Source organism: Onychomys torridus, chromosome 2 (assembly GCF_903995425.1).
Source record: "Onychomys torridus chromosome 2, mOncTor1.1, whole genome shotgun sequence".
Taxonomy (NCBI): domain Eukaryota; kingdom Metazoa; phylum Chordata; class Mammalia; order Rodentia; family Cricetidae; genus Onychomys; species Onychomys torridus.
Window position 1 is genome coordinate 73,860,283 of NC_050444.1, and position 24,138 is coordinate 73,884,420.

At 43.7% G+C, this 24,138-nt stretch overlaps 2 protein-coding genes across 4 annotated transcripts in view; both read left to right on the plus strand.

Moving 5' to 3' along the window:
- Positions 1-13,418, plus strand: part of Slc44a1 (solute carrier family 44 member 1) — a 183,540-nt gene extending 170,122 nt beyond the window's left edge. The window contains exon 16 of the mRNA XM_036177209.1: positions 12,537-13,418. Within this exon, the coding sequence (XP_036033102.1) occupies positions 12,537-12,551 (15 nt within the window). The 3' untranslated portion in view covers positions 12,552-13,418. The remainder of the gene's footprint in view (positions 1-12,536) is intronic.
- An 8,268-nt stretch (positions 13,419-21,686) lies between these two features.
- Positions 21,687-24,138, plus strand: part of Fsd1l (fibronectin type III and SPRY domain containing 1 like) — a 61,156-nt gene continuing 58,704 nt past the window's right edge. For all 3 annotated transcript variants that reach the window (XM_036177624.1, XM_036177625.1, XM_036177626.1), the window contains exon 1: positions 21,687-21,836. In XM_036177624.1, coding sequence (XP_036033517.1) covers positions 21,822-21,836 — 15 coding nt within the window. In that variant the 5' untranslated portion in view covers positions 21,687-21,821. The remainder of the gene's footprint in view (positions 21,837-24,138) is intronic.

Here is a 24,138-nt window from a genome sequence, read left to right on the forward strand (position 1 = left end):
TACTAAGTGCATAAATTGGGGAACAAATAAACAACTTTACATAAATACATGAATAGGCTTAAAAAATTGTTTGGTTCACTTACAAACAACAATTGTTTAAAATGTAGCTGAATGAGTATTTCCTGCTCCATCCATATATCTGAAAATTTCATTTATAGCTGAACGATATTCCAATGTGTATATGAATCACATATTCATGACCCATTTATCCACTGATGGACATCTGCATTGTTTCCATTTCCTGGCTATTGTGAATAGGGCAGCAGTAAACATGGATGAGCAGGTATGTCTATAGGAGAAGATGGAGCCCTTTAGGAATATGCCCAGGAGTAGTATAGGTGGGCCATACAGTAGAGCTATATTTAGCTTTTTGAGGAAATGCCACACTGATTTCCATAGTAACTACACCAATTTGCATTCCCATCAACAGTGAGTAAGTGTTCCCCTTTCCCCACATCCATGACTATATTTGTTGTCTTTTGGTTTTATCTTTGTCGTCCTGACTGGGGTAACCTACAACTTTAAAGCAGTTTTAATTTGCATTTCACAATGGCTAAGGATGTTGAACATTTTTAATAAAGAAAGCTCTCTTGACTATTTGTTCTCCTTTTGAAAATCCTGTTTAATTCCATACTCTGGGTTGATTTTGTTGTTGTGGGCCACACCATATCAGTCATTAACCAATGATTGCCCCACCACACTCCCACAGGCCAATCTGATGGAAGCAATTTCTCAACTGAGGAATTCCTTTTCCCAGGTGGCTCTGGTTTGTGTCAAGCTGACAAAAATCTAACCAGCACAGTTGTCTAACTGCCGTTTGTGGGTGGCTGTTTGTTTATTATTTCAATATTTTGAACTCTAGACCCTTTTCAGACACATGACTCTCAATCTCTGGGCTATATTTTTGTCTTTTTATAACATCCTTTGAAGCATACACATTTTTAATTTTGATAAAATCAAATAATTACCTTTTCCTTGGTTTCTTATGCTCTTATTGTTATGCAAAGAAACAAATATTTTGCCCAATCCAAAGTCATGAAGATTCAGCCCTCATTTTTCATCTGAGAATTTACTGTTTCTGGAAGTCTGACCTGTCTAGGTTGGCTTCTGCCGAGTGCACAGGAGGAGGTGTCCCCTGTCTTCTTTTCCATGTAGAGATCCAGGTATTCCATCACTCTCTCTTGAAAGACTGGTCTTTTCTTCACTGAATGGTCGTGGTACCCTATCATAGTCAGAGTAAAGGACCATATGGCTCTATTTCTAGAGTCACACGGTCTTCATCTGCCTTCTGTCTCTGGGCTGGCCTTTCAGTATGAAGCAGTGAAGTGAACAGGTCTTATTCTCTAGCAAGTACCTGGAATAGAGTGGTTGGTACCTTGACCCATGCCTCTTATCTGTCACCTGGCAAGAGCAGGTGACTGACACCCTCTGCTGAGATGTGAGGGTTACAAAAAAGGTGTTCGCATGACAAGGATTATAGTTCTGATCACCTCTAACAGGATCCAGGAGACAGATGTACAAATAAGACCTAGATGCTTAGCTCAGCTAAAATATTTTAAATCCCAGTGATTTCAAGGTAGGTGTAATGCTTTACATCCGTCTCGGTACCTTCAAATGCATCTGAAATGTGCTTATCAAGCCCTGTTCTGCTGCACACAGGAAAGCAGCTTGAATTAGAAGATTTTTTACTTCCTAGCATGCATCTAACATAAACTGCAGTAAAATTACCAAAGACAGAAAGGTGACTATGTAGAATTATTAGCTAGTTCAAAGTCAAAAGCACAGTTGAACGGTGGCTCTAGTTTTTGAGCAGTTGAATTTTTAGTCCCTTTCTTTGTTAGTAGGCCAATTACCTCTTTGGGCCACTCCTTGTTAAAGGCGATAAACCTTCTTTGTGTACAATAACGTGTTCTGACTTTCTGATCTGCTTTGTTGAAAGGTGATATCTACAGGATTACAGAATCTTACTCCCCATGACATTAGATTATTAACACACAGGCTCTAATGAATGAACATAAAAACATGGCCAAGAAACTGTTCTACGGTCTTCTGAGACTAAAGCTTTGTGGTGATATGGTCTGCACCAACACCTAAAGTTGATCTCCCTCTTGTCATCTCTCTTCCTGTTTTCTGGTGCCAATGATCCTAAACTGGAACAGTAAACTTTGTGTCTGCTCTTGTTCAGTGTGGAGGACAGTCGGCCCAAGAGGCCAATCCTAGCTCTGGAACAGATGTTCACTGTCCTCTACAGCCAATTACATCTAGATCAGAAAGGCAGGCTTCTAGATCAATTTCTCTTGAAATTGTTTAGTTAAGCCTTCCATTTGATACCATAAAAACTAAAATTCCTAGTGATATTTATTTTTTAAAAATGTTTTAAAAATAGGTAAAATATAGGAAAAGTACTTAGAAAAAATACATTTTTGGTAAGGGACTCATTGAAAATGTAAAGACAGCATGTGGGGCTGGATGAGAAAAGGACAGAGAACCTAAATTGATAAGAGATTTGAACAGGCACTTCACAGGGGCAAATCAATACCCAATAAGCTGATAAAGTGATCTTAGTTGTTTCAGTTATAACGAGCCCAGGCAGAGGGATCTGCCTCTCTCTGGGCACTGGAGAGTGTTAAGAATTTTAAAATGAGGTGCTGAAGGTGTGGCTAAATCGGCAGAGTGTTTCTCTGACAGGCACAAAGCTCTGAGTTCAATCCTTGGTGCTATATAAACTAGGTGTGATGGCACAAGGTCACCTGGTAATTATGAGCCCTTAACTAAAACTTTTTTTAAAAAATCTTAAAAAGTGGCTAAAATATGTTAAAACTCAAGACTACTCCTAATGATAAGCACCTTAAGTTTATAATGTATGCACTCTGGTGTTCATTTCTGTAAATAAGCAAAGACATTAATGGGGCAATTGAACTCCATAATTATCATCTCTTGGATCTTCTCTTGCTGCTCAAACTTGCTTGACAAAAAGACTTTAGTTAAAACAACCAACCAGACCACTGTTGTTCTTGCACCAACCCCATTGAACCCCTACCCAGGTCTTGAGGCAGCTGCCCAAGAAACAGCAGCAGATCACCTTAGCTCCTGGAGACCCTGTCTGAGCCAGGGTCATTTGAAAGTTTGTGCCAGGCATTTTTGCAATGACAATGCCTCAGTGCCAGAGGGCAAGCACTTCCCCTGGTAGAGTAACTGTGAGTGTCACTTGGTAGAGTGACTAATGGCAAGGCTGTTAGATGTCAAAACACAAGCCTTAGTGGCTGTCATTGGTAATAGAGGCAAAGCTGTGATTGGACAAAGAAGTGGCTGTGATGAGTCCAGTATGCTCTCCTTTCTTTGGCTATATGAGCAGGCTGCTTGGGTTCACTCAGGCTAGGGAACCCTATACCGTGATGCCTCTTCTAATGTGACATCAGGTGCAGTGACGCCTTCTCTCCAGTGGACTTGTCTTGCCTATGTTCAGTAGTGCAAGGCTAAGCTGAAAACATTATACAGATTGACTGGCCCTAGGTTGGGAGGCTATGGTTTCTGGGTCTCACGGGCACGAATCAATCCCATGGGTGCTGTGTGCACAGTGTCTGACACGTACAAACACTAGCCCCCCCAAAGTGGTTTGCTGCCTTCTGGATCATAGCATCTGTACTTGGAGGCTGCCCACCTCAATCTGATGGGTGCCCTGTGCGCCACACTGCAGCAGCTCGAGGCTAAACAATCCCAAGGGAGCTGGGGGAAACCTGGTACTGCCTGGCACAGTATAGTTATGCTGTTGGCCACAACTGCTTGATCATTGGCCTGAGGGTCATCCCAGCAGCTGGCACCCAGTTTCCCATACCCAGTACTGGGTCCTAAATGACTCCACTTGTAACCAGTATCTAATTTCCAGCTCAGAACCACCACTTGGCTGTGGAAGGGGCCTTGGGCAGCTGCTTGGCAGTGGCCATTGACAGAGGAGCAGAGGGCAGCCACGGTGGGAAGGGAGGAAGTTAGATCAGAGAGAAAGAAGCTGAGAAAAGGCTGAGGAGCTGGAGGAGAGAACCTGCAGCCCTGGTCTCCACAGAGCTGTGCTCAAACACATGAGACTTGGACTGCAAGCTGCACGGCATAACACAGGCTACACTGACAAGGGGCCAAGGGTCCCCTTGTCTGAGGCCCTCACTGGGATGTGACAGATGGCCAAAGGTGGCTCTGTGCATCTGCTAACTGCTGGGACTACCAAATCCTGAGGGAAACAGAAACTGCTAGATACCAGCAGTGAAGACCCTCTGTCTGTCCAAGATTTCCATCCAGTTAAACCAAGAGAACTGTCAGCCATCGGATTGGTGACATCTAGAGACATACATCCTAAAGCCACATGAGATATGCTGTCTATCAACCAGAATGGTAAAAAGAAAATTAAAATGCTGGTTTTGAAGAAACTAGAACTCTCATATGTAACTCATGGGAAAGTAAGTCAGCAGAAAAGTACGCTGGAAACCTGTTCCCTTTTATTGGTTAAAGCTGAAAATAAATACAGATCCAACAGTTCCCCTTACGGGAACTGAAAGGCATAGGCACCTGTGCACCATATAACTTGTTCAGGAATGTTCCTGAGATCAAGGAGTGATGCTGCAGGCCTTGTACTCCCAGCACTGTGGAGCCTGGGGTGGGAGGGGTCATGGGTAGAGGGGACATAGTGAGACACTCAGAAGTCAAGCCCCCTGCCATGGTCATAGAAGGATTATTTGCAGTGCCCTCAAATGGGAAACAACTCAGGTGTCCAGAACAGTTGGGTTAATTGTACTATATTGACATACTATGGCCTGTTACATAAAAGTAGTGGAGATAGATTGAGCTACAGCTGACTTCAAACAAGATTCTAGCATGCAGGTCTTCACCCACCAAACAGGAATCTGGACAATTATTCTTTAGGACAAATCTTTTTTGGTTTTTTGAGACAGGGTTTCTCTGTGCAGCTTTGGTGCCTGTCCTGTATCTTGCTCTGTAGACCAGGCTGGCCTCAAATTCACAGAGATCCACCTCCCTCTGCCTCCTGAGTGCTGGGATTAAAGGTGTGCACCACCACCACCAGCCTTCTCTAGGAAATCTTAGAAATTGAAAATAGAAGAAAAATGCAAAGCCCAGTAACTTGTATACATTGTGATGAATCTGAGGATGTCTTTGAGAAAGCGAGACAAAACTAGAAGACAGAGAAAAAAAATAGGTGATCTCAAGGCTTTCAACACTAAAACAATACACAATGTGTGTGGTGAGAAGGAAGAGGGAGGAAGGGAGGAAGGGAGGGAGGGGGAGTTGTTTTAGAATTAGGAAGGAATATATTTGCACTCCAGAATCCTATCTTTGGAAACTATGTGAGGGCAGGACAAAGCCATTTCAGACATGCAAGGGGTTTTGATGCTGTCACACCAGTCACAGCAAGGTCAGAATCGAAGAAAGGTCTTCACACCATTTCCTGCTTGTTTAAAAATAATCATGAAAGCTTTTCTATAAAGGTGGTTGCATAAGAAAGGAATTAACTACCTAAGAGAAAGTTGAGGTGGTACAAACTTATAACCTCAGCACATGGAAGCAGGAAGGTCACAAGTTCAAGGACAGTTGGAACTACACAGTGAGGTCTTTGAAAAAAATAAAACAAAGATATAGGATATAATAATAGTAATAACAACAACAATAAAGGAGAATAAGAACTTGGAGCCATTTAAATTTAAATTTACTTTTCATTCAACATATACATTCCAAGTATGTGCCTCTTGCCAGCACTGTTTATAAGTTCTGGAGATACAGAACAAAACAAAAGAAAATAGACAAAACAAAAGAGACACATATCTTTGCCTTCATGCAACATGTTAGAGAAATGCTTGAACAAGGATTATACAGCTACTTCATTAATACATAATGATTAAAAATACTTCAAACAGTAGAAATAGTCTGTAATACACCGTGAGGCAAAAAGAATGGAATGGTTGATGCCTGAGTCTGCCATAGTGACCCATGCCTATAGTCTCAGAACTTGGGACATAGAGGTAAGAGGGTCAGGAATTTGAAGTCACCCTTGGATACACAGAAAGTTTTAAGTGAGTCTAGGATACCTGAGTCCCTGTCCCAAAACAAAACAAAACAAGGGGTGAAGTGCTGGCCCCTCAGGTGTCAGGACGTAGTTTGATTCCTGGAAACCATAAAAGGCTGTTAGAAATGAAGCCCACTTATCCCACTGGAGCTGGGGAGATGGACACAGGAGGACCCCAGGGGTTTGCTGGCATCCAATCTAGTAAAACCAAGGTAGTTTGGTGAGAGGCCCTGCTTCAGTATTGAGGTGAAGAACAAAGGAAGAAGACGACCAACATTGATCTTGGACCTCCGCTTTCATGTGTACATATTTGCATGCACGCTCCCCACAGACATGTATCCCCTACACACACTTGGGAAAGTCAGAAACGTGAAAATAAGTGCACGAGGGTGGTTAAATTACAAATGTGATTTTCTTTGGGAAAGTCTTTAATTTTCTATGGGGGATTCAGACAATGGAAGAATAAAAATTAGGATTCATAAAATTATTCAAAATTTTACTTTATATCAAGTATTTCATCTGGAAAAGATGCTTTCATTTTAAAATTTCTGTGTTTTGTTTTGGTTTTTTTTGTTTAGACAAGGTCTTATTTGGCAGCCCAGGGCGCCAGCCTTTGACCTGCTTCTCTCAGCCTCCTAAGTGCCGGGATTAAAGACACAAACCTCCAGCCTGACTTAGAACTTCATTAACTGAAACCTACTGTGTTTTTAAAATGGGGTCTCACATATCCTAGCCTTCCACTTGCTGTGTAGACACTGATGACTGTAAACTTCTGATTCTCCTGCCTCCACCCCCTGAGTGCTGCAGTCACAGGCAGGTGTCACCAGGCCTAGTTTATGTGGTGCTGGTGACTGGACCACGGCTTCATGCCTGCTAGGAAGGCAGTCCACCAACTGAATTACATCTCTATTAACTGGAACCTTTATAGTGTCCTTTACAGCAGATAAAGAGTATTCTATTTAAACTCAAGTTCTTATAAACAGAGACAGAGAATAAAATAAAATAAAATACCCATTTCTGACCAAAAAGAAAAAAGAAAAACCAGTCCTCAGGTGAGGAACTTGCTCTTTCCATTCCAGCCAGCTAGGAAAGATGGGATCGCCAGGAGGAATGTGGATCTGCCCATAGGGAAACTGCTAGAAAGTCACATTTCAGATGGTTTTTCCTAGAGTTAGCATGGTATAGTGTCAGCCATGCCTGTTACTCAGTGAGCCTCTAAGCAGGGTATGTAGACTGCCTGCTTATGACTGGGTTAGATGAGAGTCACTGGCAGAATACATATCATGTGTATTGATACTGTGCTTTTTAAAAGGCCCATTTAATATTTCTGGCCTGTGAGGAAGCTATACCAACAGTGACATTCTGAGGTACTTCTCATGTATGTTGGTGAAAATCCACTTTTGGTGCTTGGTATGTAGCCTAGACACTAGCCTTGAGCTCACTACATAGCCCAAGCTGACCTCCTTTACTCCTTTTTCTTTTTTTCTTTTTTCTTTTTCTTTTTTTTTCTTTTTTGGCAGTCACTCTCAGTATGTAGTGCTGGCTGGTGTGGAACTCACTATGTAGAACAGACTAGCCTCGATAGCAAACATCAGCCTCCCTGTGACTCCAGAGCGCTTGGATTAAAGGCATGATGTCCCACCACACTTTACTTAGTCTCCAATTAATTTTTCTCTCTCTTTTTTAATTAAAAAATTTTACACAATGTATTCCAATCATGTTTTCCCTCCCCCAGATCTTCTCAGATCTTCCCTACCTCCCTTCCCACCCAACTTCTATGTTTTCTCTCTTTAAAAAATAAAATCATGAAAATAAAAATAAACAAGAAACCAACAAGACAAAAGAATGCCAAATGAAACACCCCCCCCCCACACACACACAGAGTTCATTTTGTGATGGCCAACTCCTGGGCATGGGACTTGTCCTGGAGTGTTATTGATGCATCCAGTGATACTCCATTGAAGAAAACTGATTACCCCTTTCCTAGAAGGTATCATTGCAAATAGCTTCTTGCATAGGGGTGGGGCCCCAAGTTGTCTTCCCCAACTCAGAACTGGGACCACAACTGGCTTGAACCTGTGCAGGCCTTGTGCATGCTGCCGCAGTCTCTGTGATTTCATATGTGCATCAGTTCAGTTGTGTCTGAATGACACTTTTTCCCTGGAGCCATCCATCCCTTCTGGTTCTTATAATCCTACCACCTCTTCTTCTTCATAGTTCCCTGAAACCTGAGGGGAGGGCTTTGATAAAGACATCCCATTTAGGACTGAATGCTCCTAAGTCTCTCTTCCATACATTATCTAGTGGATTTCTGTTAATTCCCAACTTTTGCCAGAAGCTTATCTGATGAGAGTTGATAAGGCACTAATCTATAGGTATGATGTATGTCATCAGGAGTCACTTCATTCCTGTGTTCTTTTAGCAGAATAACAGTATTAGGTTTTTCCCTTAGGCCTATGGCCTATCTAGTTGCAGGTTCTTGGGCACTTTAACAGTGCCGGGTATGGGTTCCAGCTCATGAAATCACAAGGTTCCTTGTGTCCTCCAGCACCTCCTCTAAACTTCGCTGTTCATCAGTTCCATGCTTGTGGTCTTATATGTTGAGCCTTAATCCAAGTTTTAAAACGTGTTTGGTTGCTCCCATAACATTTGCGCCACTATTGCACCAGAGTATCTTGCAGGTGGGTGACTCTTGTTGCAGCATTTGTAGCTGAGTGATATTGATGATTACCTTTCTCACCAGTATCATGCAAAGTACCTTCCAGGACTATGTACAGTAGGAGTGAAGTTTCTAGTTGGGAACCGGCTTCACTTTTCCACATTCGATGATGTAAGTGAGTGTTGTCTTCAGCATTAGGGCCTCGCCATCAGGTTTTTTAGAGTAACCAAAAACCTTGTCATTAGCCTGTAATCAATTCTTGATCTTCCTGCCTCTCAAGTGTTGGAGTTAAAGGCATGTACCACTGTGCCCAGATTTTTTTAAGATTATAATTACATCATTTCCCTTACCTTTACTCCATCCAAACCCTCCTATATACCCCTCCTCTTGTTCTCTTTCAAATTACCAGTTTGAAAAACAATTCCAGGAAGAGCAAGAGTTACATAGTGAGGATACATTCAAGGTCAGCCTGTGCTACCTAGCAAATGGCTAACTCAAAATAAATATGTAGATAGAGAGATAGATAGACAGACAGACAGACAGAATCATTCTTCTAAACTATATAGAAAGCAAAAATTTCTCATACGCAGCCTATTAGATGGAGCCTTGAACTTTGAATCTTAAAAATGTTGTTCTGTCTTCCAGTGAGACTGGTACCTCAGGAATGGCTGTTCTCACTCATCCTTGGGATCAACTGGATTATATTAGAAATTTTTTCATGTTCAAGTTAGTGTGAAAGATGGTATCAAACTGTCATCAAATCACGATCAGATTATGCAGTATTTTTAAGGGTGGCATTTAGCTTTTTAAGTGTTTTAAATTTAAAGAAGGGAAACTACATGTAATACAGTTTCCTGGATGGGCTTTTGGAACAGAAAAGGACATTATGAAAATTAATGAATCTGAATCAAGTATGGTGTGCAGTTAGTAGTTATCTTCCGATGCTGGGTGAGGAGTTGTGACAAACGCACTACAAAGTTCTGAGATGTAACCATGTGAGAAGTTAGGTGACGGGTAATGAGAACGCTATTACTTCTGTAGCTTTAAAAAAAAATACTTAAAACTGTTCTAAAGTAAAAGTCTAAATTAAAATTGTAGTAAAACAGTTTTCTTTCGATCTCCGACAAATCACAAATTTAGCTAAGCCTACTGTCTGTGCTGTGACCTTAACTAAGCATCATCGGGACTGGGTGTCAGTCTAATTATAGGCAGTCTTCCTTTCCGCAGTAGGGAAAGAGCGTGAAAGTTGAAGCTGTGTGTTCCAACATACAAGACCACAAGCGTGGAGCTGATGAGCAGAGCCTAGAGCATAGTTTACAGGAGGTGCTGGAGGACACAAGGAGCCTTGCGGTTTCTGGAGAGAGAACCTGCTGTAGGAAAAGCAGTGATCCAGAGATTTATTTGATGTTCCATTTGCCAAATGCATTAAAATTGGGAAGAAATCTGAGACAGGCACATCAGCAGAGGCAGTAATTGCGATGTGAAGCTAAAATCTCAAGACTGAAACTCTGAAGTGAAAGGTGATGCTGTTCTCCGTGCCTCCTGCTGCCTGGTTTAGGACAGGGTGAGAAGCAGAGCCTACTGTAGACATGACTGTATCTGGAGACCTTAGACACCAGTAGATGGCTAGATCTTAAAGCTACTTTCTATCTTCTTGTTCCACGCCTGACAATCAGGAAGATCTTAGCATTTCTGCTTGTCCTGAGTTAGCTCTACGCTTGCTTAAGAGTCAAGCAGAGTCCACAGCTCTCAAGTAGGTCTCTTTCATTGATTTATCCTAATGGATTTTAAAGGCTCTTTCCCAGCACTGTGGATAGAAACCCATTTCTTGAATATGCTAGGCAAGCACTCTACCGGAATCACATGTCAAGCCCTAAATACCACAAGAAATTATTCAAACTTGTACAGAGACTGTAAGAATGGGAATGCTCCCCACAACGTCAGGTTCCACATTGTCAAACTTCCTGTTCCTACTGTGAAGAGTTACACCACCTGCAGGATTACTCTCTGTCCTTTTTTTATGTATACTCTCCCACATACACACCACATACACACATTCCACACAGACAACAAACACAATACATATACTCCTTTTCACACACACATAACACACACACACACACACACACACACATCACACACACCACAACACACACACACTACAATACACACACACACACACACACACACATCACACACACCACAACACACATACCTCTTTATACCCACACCCACACATCACACACACACACACACACACACACACACATCACACTACAATACACACACACACACATACATCACACACACCACAACACATACACACTACAATACACACACACACACACACACACACACATCACACACACCACAACACACATACCTCTTTATACCCACACCCACACATCACACACACCACAACACATACACACTACAATACACACACACACACACACACACACACACACACACCACTTTATGCCTCTGTTTCCTGCGTGACTTGTGCATACCTCCAGGTCAGTGGTTCTAAACCTTCCTAATACTGGGACCCTTTAATACAGTTCCTCGCGTTGTGGTGACTCCCAACCATAAAGTTATTTTCATTGCTACTTCACAACTGTAATTTTGCTATGTTTATGAATTATAATGTAAATATCTGTGTTTTCTGATTGTTGTAGGCAACCCCTCTAAAAGGGGTCATGACCCTCAGGTTGAGAGCTACCGCTTTAGGCCCTTCAATGTGTATTTCCTAAGGATAGGTCACTCTTTTCAGCACCACAGTGACATTCTTTTCACCTCGTTTACTCATTTCCTGTCTGAGAGTGAACTGTGGTAACACTCATTATCTCGGTCTGGTCTGTCCCTTTGCTAACTGAATTACAGGCATTATTTGCGTTTCAGGTTTGGGTCTTTGAGGGTACCAAAAAACCAGGTTTGTCAGTTTAGCTTTGAATTTAACTCATGGGCTTGTCTCAGTTGGGCTTCTAAACACCTCCTTATCAAAGAATAATGGTCATTCCAACACTGGGAAAGGTGAGTCCAGCACCCACGCCATGTATCAGGAACTGTTCTCAGCACTGTTTAAGATTCATGCAATTAATCTTCACAACAACAGCATCAGTTACTTTTCTATGGCTGTGATACAATACCCAGAACAAAAGAAGATGGATTTTTTGGTTGTTTTTTGTTTTGTTTATTTGGCTCACAGTACAGGGTTTAGGCCATCATGGTTGGTCACATTGCATCACAGTCAGGAAGGAGAGAGTAGTGAACGCTTATGCTGAGCTAGCTTTCTCCTTTATATACAGTTTCAGGACCCTAGTGGAAGGAGTGATACTACCCACTTTTAGTGTGGGTCTTCCCACCTCAGTTAACCTAATCTAATCTAACCTGTGTACTTCCTCACATTGTGAGGCATATCCAGGGACTAAATAATCCCTCACAGCAGTGCCTGGAGACTTGTCTCCCAGGTGATCTCAGAGCCTGTCAAGCTGACAATTCACACAACAACTTTAACCTTCAAGGCCCTCACCATTGCCTTATTTTCCTTAGGGAAATGTAGGCACAGAGGTTAAGTAGCTTGCTCATAAATCACAGCTGATAAGGGGGTACAATGAGAATTTGGACCCAGGCTGTTGCAGACATTCATTTTATTTATTGTCTCCTATGTGATTGTTTTCAGCCACATTAATATTTCATAACACCTGAAGATTATCCCACATTATTTATCTCAGGCTATTGATTGCTTCTTCTTGTGTTTCCTTCTTCAAGTAGAGAAACACTCATTCTCTTGATGTGTTTACTTTTCAGCTGAGGAAAAGGTGATGGATCTCTGGAGACTGGGAGAATGGACTCAGAGGAGGCTGTTTACACAAGGATCTCCTACTCACCAGCTGTTGAGTCTGTGAGGAAGACAGGATCTCATTACTTCGATGGCAGCGATCAAGAAGGCTCTCCAACCATGAACAGCCAAATGGATTTGCCACAGTGGGGGTGGCTAATTAATGATTAATCATAAGCATTTGATGGCAATCTTTGTTGCAACCATGTCTTCAAACTTCATGTTGCTTTCTCTTCTGGCCCTGCAATGCTTCAGAGACAAGCCCTGCTTCTCGTCTAGTGAGAGCTGGCCTGAAGTCAGGACTCACACGGGAATTCTCTGCATTCATCCTGGGTTTGTCCTCTCTGACTCTGCTATTAATAGAGTTGATGTGGGCTAATAACTGCTATTACTGGGGGCCTGCTGCATGCCAAGCATTATAATGGGTGCCCTACATAATACTGAATCCTCACGAAGCCCTGTAAGTTCGTACACATTATTGACATTTTGACCGTGAGGAAATGAGATACTCTGAGAGATCATGTGCTGTGGAGAAGATGACACAGTTGATAGGCTCAGTGTTCCAATTCCAGAGTCCCTCCATCATAACACTATGCTTTACTCATTATTGCTACGGAGATAACTGCCCTATAGTATCCTTAGGAATATCACATTTAGTGTCCAAATAGGGTGGGGATTGTGGTGTATGTGCATGGGAAGTGTCTCAGGGGAGGGTTTTAGAAGCACAGAAGAATCACAGAATTATTTTCTAAGCAAAGTAACACTGTTCTTTTATGGCCTATGGGTCAAATCTGCCTGTCCCCACTTATTTTTGTAAATAAAATTTTATGGGAACACAACCACATCCTTTATATATGGTCTATGACTCCTTTCTTTCTGTAATGGTAGCGTTATATAATTGTATCAAAGACCCTACAATCCTCAGTGCCCATATTGACAGTATGGTCCTTGCAGGAAAGTTTGTGAGCCCTGGCTTAGATGACTTTGGAAGGAAGCCCACAGTTTTCATTAAGCCCAATTTATTATATTTTTATATTTTCCCTTGACTGAACACTTAAAGCCAGATAATGCCAACATAATCACCGTGTTCTAATGATGGCATGGTGGTAAATATGATGGTGATGTGCAAGGATTGTGGGGCTGTACTGATGTAACTAGTGAAAGACAGGCAGTGGGCAGGAGGGTAAGATCTGTGTCTCTGGGACCCTAGTCAACTCCTCACCCCAGAATCCTCCCACTTAGGTCCTTCCTATTCTTCTTGCTACAATATCTGTCCACAGGCTTGCGAGTGACGTATATACACAACATACTCCAGTATTCCAACACCTTGACTTGGAATTCAGAAACTAAGACAAACGGATCTCTAGTTATCTCTCTTCCCATCTCCTTTTCTTTTTAAGCCATGAGGAAACCATTCTAAATTTGAAAGTATATTTCAAAGTTGACTTATTTGCCTTTGATTCACATTCATGAAGGCAGAAAGCAAAATACATCATACTTGTAGGTATTGATCTTAGTCTGTTCAGGCTACTGTAACAAAATGCCATTGATTGCACAGCTTATAAACAACATAACCAGTTTTCCCAGTTTATAACACTAAGAAGTTGGATCAATGAGCTGGCAGTGGCATCAGTGTCTGGTTGAGAACAGTTTTCTGGTTCATAGACAGCCACCTTCCCACGTGTCCTCACAAATTAGAAAGAACAAAGGGTCTTTCTGGGGCTCCTTCCTTTTCTTTGTTTCCTTTCTTCCTTCCTTTCTTCCTTCCTTCCTTCCTTCCTTCCTTCCTTCCTTCCTTCCTTCCTTTCTTTCTTTCCTTTCTTTTCCATCTCACTCAGGAGGGCTGTCACAGACCAAAGACCTCAACTCCTAATATCACTTTGTGGAGCAGGATTTTTAACAAATGGCTTTGAGCAGAATATAAGTATTCAGCCCATGACAGTGTTATATTTCCTAACAGGCTTAGCCTTCATAAATGCTATGGTTTTTCCTGAGCCAAAGGAAACAAATAATACTAATTACTTTTTTTTTTTTTACAGATGTTAATTAATTTAGGAAAAAAATCTGTTTTAAAGTTATACCATGCAAGCTTTCCTTCACAGGGAAAGCTTTCCTTATATGTTTTTTCACAGACTAAGTTTTCGTGCGTGCAGAATGTTCCATATCCTGTATGTTCTAAAGTTTTCCCAGCCCTCCCCCAGTGTTGGAGCACTAAAGGGTCCTCTCTCTAGTCCATGGTTCCCGTCCTACATTTTTTTCTTGGAATTGTTTTTTCCACCATTTTCTACTGTGCTCAGGCTGTGTCCTTGGCATAGTCAGGGTCCTATCTTCCCTTCCAGTCTGCTGGTAGGTCCTGGTGTAGCCCATGCAACGAAGAGATGCATTAGATTTTCAAATCAAAGATTATTCTTCCTTGTCATATGTCCCACCTTCCAATCCTCTCTCATTCTTCCTGATTCAGTTGTTCTGTCATGGGAAAGTATATGCTGACTTTTGTAATGAGAAAGACATCTCACTCAGGAAGGGGATTTTCCTGGGAAGGGGTGACACAGTCTCCTCCTAACCTGACAGCCTCAGCCCTGTAGTACCAAAGGACTCAGATACCATTATTCACTGGGGCTGTACTTAGAAAAATGGTTTATTTTAGGAAATAATAATGTATGGGTAACCTGCATTATGTATTTTCTATGTGTTAAGCATCAGTCTAAATGCCTTACCTATCAAGAGGATGTTGTTAATACATTCATCTGACAAACGAGAAAAGAGAGGTATAGAGAGGATAAGAAATTGTCCTGGCCACACAGCTAGTGCTTGAAAGCTGGGTTTTGTTTCAGATAGTGGGGTGTTGTTGGTATTTTTTTACTCTTTTGGGGGGCCGTCACCTAACTCCCAGATAAATCACACAGGGATTATAAATACCCGGCCTTAGCTTGGCTCTTCTTAACTTTAAATTATCCTATCTACTTTGCCTCTGGGCTTTTTCCTTTTCTTACTTCTGTAATCTTACTTTCACTCCCACTCTGTGGCTGGCTGGATGGCTGGGTGGCTGGGTGGCTGGGTAGCTGGCCCCTAGCATCCTCCACTCCTTGTTCTCTTTTTCTTTCTTTTTTTTTCTCCTCCCAGATTTCTCCTTCTATTTATTCTCTTTGCCTGCCAACCCCACCCATCCTTTCTCCTGCCTTGCTATTGGTGTTTTAGGCAGGCACAGTAACACAGCTTCACAGAATTAAACAAATGCAACATAGAAGAACGCAACACACCTTTGTGTCATTAAAACCAATGTTCCACAGCATAACAAAAGGAACACATCTTACAATAATATTCCCCAACAGTGTGACACTGGGGTGTGGGTGGTTAACCAGTAAGTACAATCAGTAATGCACTGTGGCATTTTATGTCCATAGGCTGCACCTGGCTCATGCCATTTCAGAGTGTCTTCAGAGGGAGCCAAGCAATTCTGTTACTGACAGCAGTGAGCCTTCCCTTTGTGCTGGAGAGAACTGGCTGGGGGCCAGCAACCTGGGGAGATTTCCTTTCATGAGGAGACGGGTGGGAAAATAATTGACTTTGTTCATAGTCATTCCCTGAACATGAGTCCAGAAGCATGTCCAGGGCCAGGGCAGGGTACACTGGAAATGCATGCACATTCCAGGCTTCATCCCCAGTGCACAGGCCAGTGCACACAGAGGAAGTATTGGGACATAGAAACATCTACATAGAGTTAAGCTAATACTCTCTCTTCCAGGAGGTAGCAGGGTCTCTTGTAGGGGACTATGCAGGGGTGGGGTGGGACTAGGGAGAAGAAACCCAGAGAAGTTTTTGAAGATAAGTATGATTACAGAGTGGAGTATGAGAGGGAATGAACTATTAACTGGCTTGTAGTTTTGTAGAATGATGGAACTCGGGTTTCACAATGATGTTATCTCTACCAGGCACACTTCCAGTGCCTGGATCTCCCCTTCCCCGTGACAGCTCTCCTAAGCAAATGCCCAGAGTCTGCTTGGATATTGGCACTGGTGGGGATCTCTCTACCAAATAATGTATACCAAATCTCCGTGACTCTTTTATTTCTATTGTTTATTTTTTTATTTTATAATTTTATACACATATATCTACCCCCTCAAACTCTCCTCCTATTCTTCCTAGGAATCCTCTACATGTACCTCTCCCACCTTCATGTGTGTGCGTTTTTAAAATAACCCACTAAGTCTGGTTATTAATGACTGCATGTACATGACAACCTACCTGAGGCCACTCCCCTGAAGAAACATGCCTCCTCCTCCCCCAACAACCAGTCCCCAGAAGCTCCTCAGCTAGAAGTGGAGCCTCTTGAGGCCCTCTCCAATTCATGCTGCAATCATTGACTGGCTTGGTCTTGTGCAGATAACTATCTGCTGTGGGTTCTTGAGGGCGACATCCATGTTGTCTTCGGAAGACAGAATCCCCCAGCTTTTACACTTTTTCCATTCCTCTCCCACGGTGTTCCGAGCTTTGAGGCGGTTGATATAGATGTCACCACAACACGAGGAACTGTTATTAAAAGGTTACAGCATTAGGAATGGTTGAGCCCCACTGCTTTAGACATTTTGTTGAGAGGAAACCTGCCTTCTGATAGTTTGCAGCAGCTGGGTCGGATTATACCAGAGGGACACTAAAGACCAAGAGTTCTGCTGTCTACCAGCCCCAAAGAGACAAAGTCAATGGATGTACCCATGCCGAGTTTTTCCTTTTAAGATAAATATGATCTGGTCCTTGAATTGTGCACCTTCTCACATTGTTTTTGGTTCTTCATCATTCAGGTTTGTGTCTGCTGCTTCCTATGTGACTTAGAGCTCTTTAAGTGCGAGCTAGGTCACTTCACTGAGCACCAGCCTCCTCCTGGGCATAACCAATTAGATGTCACTCAATGAATGCCTAGAGCTTCCAGAGCTTTGGAGTGAATCTGTATTTTAGTCAGAAAGGGGCAGGAAGCACAAGTTTGGGTTTCTGTGGTTGAGAAGTGATGATAAGCACAAATACTTTTTGGCTGTTTATCTCACATCAGACACAGCTAATCACTTGACCTGAATTATTTCCTGTAATCCACTGATCAGCCGGTGCTGATACTGTGAGCCCTGTTTCACAGGTGAAGAAATAGAAGCTTAGAGAGGCTTGTCTTACCAGGCTGGGCTGTAGAAGTGAAAACCTGGGTCATGTTAGATTGGGGAGCGATGCGTGAACATTCGGGGCTTCAACAAAGAGCAGCACCTGGGTATCAGGGAAAACAGGCAGAGCAGGGAACGGGAGCTGGAGTGGGGACAGATAGTCTAAGGCTCAAGGACACGAGAGGAGCCCTGAAGGACATGTTGTGTAGAGCAGTAATAGCAGCTGCCACCAGTTACCAGCCCTCTGAGCCAAACGTTTTCCATACATAGTCGCCTTTAATCCCCGCCTAAACCCAAAAAGGAAATATGGTCACCGCGCACTAGGAAATGGAGCACTGGTAAAGATCAGGCTTCCTGAAAACTGCAGAGCTGGCCACCAGCAGGTCAGGATTCAAATGGAGAGAGCCGGTGGTGCCTGTGGACCCGTTAGACTGATCCTCAAAGGGGGAGCTTGTTAGAGACATGGAAATGAAATCATTGCCTCCCCCAGAACTCATGAGGAAGCTCAGGCCTGCATCGAGTGCCTGGCATCTCTCAGAGAGGACAAAGAACCTAGTTTGCAGGGGACAGTTTTGCTGGATGTTAGCAATGTCAACCAGGAGGTGATCCTGACTTGGCGTTTCATCAGAAAGCAAGCAGGTCACCAAAGGCCGGAAACTTCAACCGATAACTATGACTAGATGAGCATCTTTCAGAACCACAAACTCATGCTTGGAAACAATGTACACAGTCACTCTGCTGTTGTTCCTTTTCCTTTTATGTGTGTGTATCATGTTTGTTTGTGACATCTATGTACAGGCACAACAGGTACATGTGCGTTTGTGGACGCCTGCATGTTGAAAAGGTTGGTATCAGGCATCTTGCTCAACTGCTCTACAGTTAAAATTTGAGACAAGGTCACTTCCTAACTCTGGAGCTTGCTGATTAGGCTAGGCTGGCTGGCCGTGAGTGCCTGGTACCCTCTTATCTGTACTTCCCAAGTGATGGGATTGCCCACATACACCCACTTCCAGCACTTTCCTCATGCTTGGGTGGCAAAGCATTTTACCAAGATATCTTAGCAGCCTTTTTACTTTCAAAACCTTTTATTTTTATTTTATATGTGTAAGTGATTTTTGCCTACTTGTATACATGTACACATCACTGCCTGGTGTCTTTGAGCACCCGATCACCTAGAACTGGACTTATAAACGGTTGTGAGCTGCCATATGGTGCTGGGAACTTAACCGAGGTCCTTTGGAAAAACAGCCAATGCTCTTCACTGCTGAGCCATCTCTCCAGTTTCCCCTGCCCCTCACCCCTGTAAAGAGCAATACCCTTCCTCTCACGTCAAGGGTTCACAGGTGTCAGTATGCATCAGTACCATCTGGAGGACTTGTTAAACGGATTACTGAAGCTGAGCCTGGAGTTCCTGTTTCACTGGTTCTGAGGATAAGGCCTGAGAATTTGCATTTCTAAGAAGCTATCAGATAATGCTGATGCAGTTAGTTAGTCCTGGGGTCAAGTTTTAAGAACAACCGCTTTAAATAAAGCGACTTTAAAATATTTCCTAACTGGATTTGCTATGCAAAGATAATTAATTACCCGAGCCACAGCGAGTGGGTGGGTTTGTAGACTTGCTGCCCCAGCTTGGTGAGGGAACTGTAGTGTGAGAACTAGGTTGACTGGAAGGAGACAAATCGCAGCCCTAAGGAACTGGCCGTTGAGAATGAGGTCAGCAAATGCTCCCAGATGAGCTGTGCTGGGAAGCCAGACAAGCGACACCAGAGATCTATCTGGGCAGGGCAGAAGTCAAATGGGGTACAGCTGTTGTCAAAATCCACAGGCTGCTTGGCTGGCCTGAAGGGAAAGAACTACAGAAATTGGGGCCAGAAGCCAGAAATGAGCTCTGAGGGTGTGTCTCTGTGATTGTCTGGTGATCACATTTCAGGGCAACTGTCTCCAAAACTCTCCTTATTCCACCTTCGGTAATGCCTGTCACTCAAGAAGTGCCTAGGAGCTCCCATATGGCAGGAGTGAGGTGATTCTTTGGAGATGAGACCAAACGCTCTCGCCTTCCCTTCATGATGGGTCCACAGTGTCAACCGAGGGCAGTGGTTTGACCTCTGATGCCTTCCCATCTGCAGGCTACATTTCTCACCCACAGACAATGACTCAACGGCTGTGTTCAGATCAGCCATTGGAGCCACCAGAGCTGGGTGAATGGGTGGATACCTGGCTTCTGCCACTACTCCTCATGGAATTGGGGGTGGGGTGGGGCTGTGGATAGTAAATTCCCTTCCCTTGATACCAAGAAGGGGCCTCTCTGAAGGACTGCACACCACTCCTCCTTTCTGGCAGGAGTAGAGTTGTAGAAATCCCAGGCTTCCAAGCATTGTCTACCTAGCCTGAATGAAACGATTGTCTCCCTTTGTATCTTTTATCCCTTTCCTTACATTTCTGTTCAGTTACGGGTCTATTGGGTGATGCCTGCCCTGTGCTGGGGTAGAGATACAGGTATGGTAAAAAGAAGTTTTGGTCTTAAGAAACCACAATATAGTTGGAACGATCTGGTAGAGACGTAATTAAAACATTGCAATTTAAGTATGATTCCTCAAAAACAGCTCATGCCTCTTCAAGGCCTTGGTTCTTACTGTCCTGACTAGATAGTCTTCCTCAGACCCTTTCATAGCTCTTTCCCAGGTCACTGTTGAGCAATGTCAGGACACCGAACTCTACTTATTTTGAGTCCATTAACTCCATGCAAATTGTTTACTTTGTTTCTTCCACTTACCTAATGAAATTTCCTCCTTTGTTAAATTGTTTTGCATGTGTATGTGGGTGCTGTGTGTCAGTGTATTCCAATGTGCAGGCACATGAACAGGGGTACCTGTGTGTCGGTGTGTTTGTGGTCACTTGGTTTTTATGTGGGTACCAGGTTCTGGGTATATAAGCTCTGATCCTCACTCTTCCCATACAAGATCTTTGTCCAGTGATCCATCTCCCTATTCTCTTACGAACTTTCCTTTCTAACAGCCTCATGGATTCTTGTCATTCTTGTCAAACTAGGCAGTAAGCTCTTTGAGAACCAGGCTATTTCACTGATGATTTGTGTAGAACCGCATAACTGCTACCTAATATTCGATAGTCATTTTTCCTTCATTTCTCTAGTATGTGAACACCCAGATGAATTTTTTTCTCGAGTCACCTAAATGGAGATGAAGCCTGTCTCTCTGGAGAACCTTTATAAATCTCCTGTCTTCATCCCAAGCTTTCCAGAATCTTCATTGCCCGATCCGGCCGTCCTAAGCAGATTCTAACTGGCTGTCTCACCGTCATTTACTCAGGCACTGTGTTGTCCTGGGCAGTTCAGACACAGTATTTAATCTGCACAGTCCTTGGCAAGGTCTGCATTCCTTTTTTTATTTCATAGATGACACAGGATCACAGAGAAAGACTTGCTCACAAAGTAGCGAGCGGGGCAAGGGTGGCGGAGCTACAAAGTCCATATAGTCCCATAACCACGTTTCTGTAACTTCCTCCTACCCCTCGTCCTGGGGCCCTTTCTGGTTTCCACCATGCCCCCTCAAGACCTTTCCCCACATTTCCGCTGCCTCTCCATCCCAGCGTATTTCCTCCCGCTGGATAGCTAGCTGGACCTGACCAACCCTGACCTCCCCTCCAAGGCTAAGTGGGAAGATGCTGTAGGTGCAGGATGCATCCTGGGCAGAGATAGCCCCGGGACTCTCCGCACAGACCTGGCTGCTGGGTGCCCAGTGGCTGATTGCAAGGACCGCAGCGATGGCACCGGAAAAGGGATGCCAGGAAAGAGGCAGCTGGAGAAGGAAGGCGCCGGCAGACAGGCAGCGTTCCATCCTCCGTTGGTGCGGGTGCCCCCGCGCATGCATGCGCATGCGTGGCGCGCTCGCACCCCGCCCTCCCGCGGGCCGCCCTTTCACCCTGGCAACCGCGGCTCTGCAGCGGCGCGCGCGCGGGTTGGGCGCGGACGGGCGGGACCTCTGCGGGACGGGACCGGGCAGGCGGCGGCCGAGGTAGTGGGTATCGAAGGCTCCTCGGGCTCCTCGCTCGGTTCCCGTGGCAGGTTCGGCCCGCAGGGCTTAGTCCCTCGCCATGGACTCGCAGAAAGTAAGCAGGGGGCACGGCGGCCGGCTGGGTGGGTGGGTGGGCGGGGCGCCGCGCGGGGCTCGGCGGCGGAGGGCGAGGCCGGGCCTGGGACCCAGCCGACCCCACCACACCGGTCCTGAGAACTCGCGGGCTGCGGGGGCCGCGCCCGTGACCCCGGCCGACCTCTGCCCAGCGCGGAGGAAACCACGGGCGGCACCGGGGTCCCCGCCGCCCTCTGCGGGCGCTAGGCCCTTTTCTTCCCGCAGCCCGCAGCGTGCTCCGAGATGGGTCCCCCCTCGGCCGTCGTGAGGACCGTAGCTCAGTCTCGCGTGGGAACCTCCCCGCTGGCACCGGAGGTGTCCTTTTTCATGCACCGTGTCTTCAGTGTGGTCCCTGCTCTGTAGGTCCAGGGACTGAATCTCCTTTGTACCGCTGCCCACTGCCTTGCTCGTGGCTTATTTATAAGCAGATCTCAGTGTTTGCCCTGCTAGAGGAAAAAGACAGTTGCCAGCTGCCCCACCCTCGTCCGCCAGTTGGTGTAGCTGGTCACAGTTACCCAGTGGTCTTGTGGAATGTTTAACACTTTGAGAACAAGTTAAGGAAAGATCTATAGTAGTCATTTTGATTAAGTAAAATACTTGACGAATATAGCCAGTTTATTGAATACAATGGCAATTGAATTTTTAACAATCAGCTGTAATCCCTGTGTAGGAAAAAAATATGCCACCCTACTCTCTTTGTTATATTATACTGTGATTGCAGTATACTCCGGTATAGGAAAGAAAAAAGGAATGTTATTAATAATGCAGCAGGGAAAACAAGGGTACATTTAAGAGGCCATTCTTTTTTTTTTTTTTTTATTGTTGAATAGAAAGTGCAGAAAAGGCTTATAGAACAACGGCAATTTTGAACTGGATTCACCTTCTTGAGGAGTGATGGGGGTGTGGGACATGAATAATGTGATACATCAAGCATTTATTGTTGTAGCATTTAATAGAAATGTGCATGATTCCATTGTGTGTGCTTGCCTTGAAACCCATTTGGGTGTACGTCCAATTATTATCTCCAGAACTATTACTGTGATATCTTTTACAGATATTACTAGAATATATTAAAAGGTTTTGTATTTTGAATATGTATAAATGTAAAACATTCTCTGTCTAAGCTTGTAAGACACCGCACAGCTTATTAAAGGAAAGGCATGTGGTATTTGAATGGACATTAGCAAAGGTCAAACGGAAGAGCAAGTGACTTGGGAATCCAGAAAGGTGAGTTGCAGGGTACAGTATATTTGTTAGCTGTGTGTACGGAGCAAGCCACCAATCAGTCTCTTTGATTATCCATTCTCCAGAAGTGAGAAAATTGTATATATTATAAAACTGGATAAAATATTCCATTAAGAAAACAGTATTTTAAAGTTTGTGAATATTTTGTACTAAAATAGTCCAAGCATGGTAAAATACTAAAAGTGTTTTAATATAGATCATCTATCAGGGGACACTGAGGAATCAAGAGTTGGAGGTTGTGACTTCTGCAAGGGTGTACCAGTAAGCTAAGGTTGGAACCAGGTTGTTCTCATTTCAGACAATGTATTTATGCACCCACAGGGTACCGTATGTAGCTTCCCCAGAGGTAATAAAGAATTAGCTGTTTGTTTGTTTTTTTTAATTAGTGCTGATGTATCCTATTGGAATAACTCTGAAAATCAACTTTTCAATATTAAAAGTATGTTGAATTTCTTTGGCGATATCAAGTAATCTCTGTAATGAAGAGAATTTGTTCTATAGCTTATAGTGGATATCCAGTGTTAGTGCTTTGTAACTCCTGCTGTCGCCTGACCTTCCTTTTATGAATTGCTATAGAATAAGTTACTTGCCTCAAATAGTAATGAACTAAGATGGATATTCCTGTCTATTACGTAAGACAGTAGTTTACTCATAGCATGAGATTTAGATACTCTTTCCTGTTAAAGAATGTTTAAGTTAAAATGGTAGCAGAAACAATACCTCAGTCTACAGAGGAAGTAGTTCATGCTGTAATTGGCAAGGAAAGCCTTGGGATTCAGGTAGTGAGTTAAGAAGAGTCAGGCTGGGCGGTGGTGGCGCACGCCTTTAATCCCAGCACTTGGGAGGCAGAGCCAGGTGGATCTCTGTGAGTTCGAGGCCAGCTTGGGCTACCAAGTGAGTCCCAGGACAGGCGCAAAGCTACACAGGGAAACCCTGTCTCAAAAACAAACAAACAAACAAAAAAAACAAAACAAAAAAAAATGAAGAGTCAGTTCTCTGCTCGTGCTATTTACGAGCTGTAATAGCTTGGATAATTT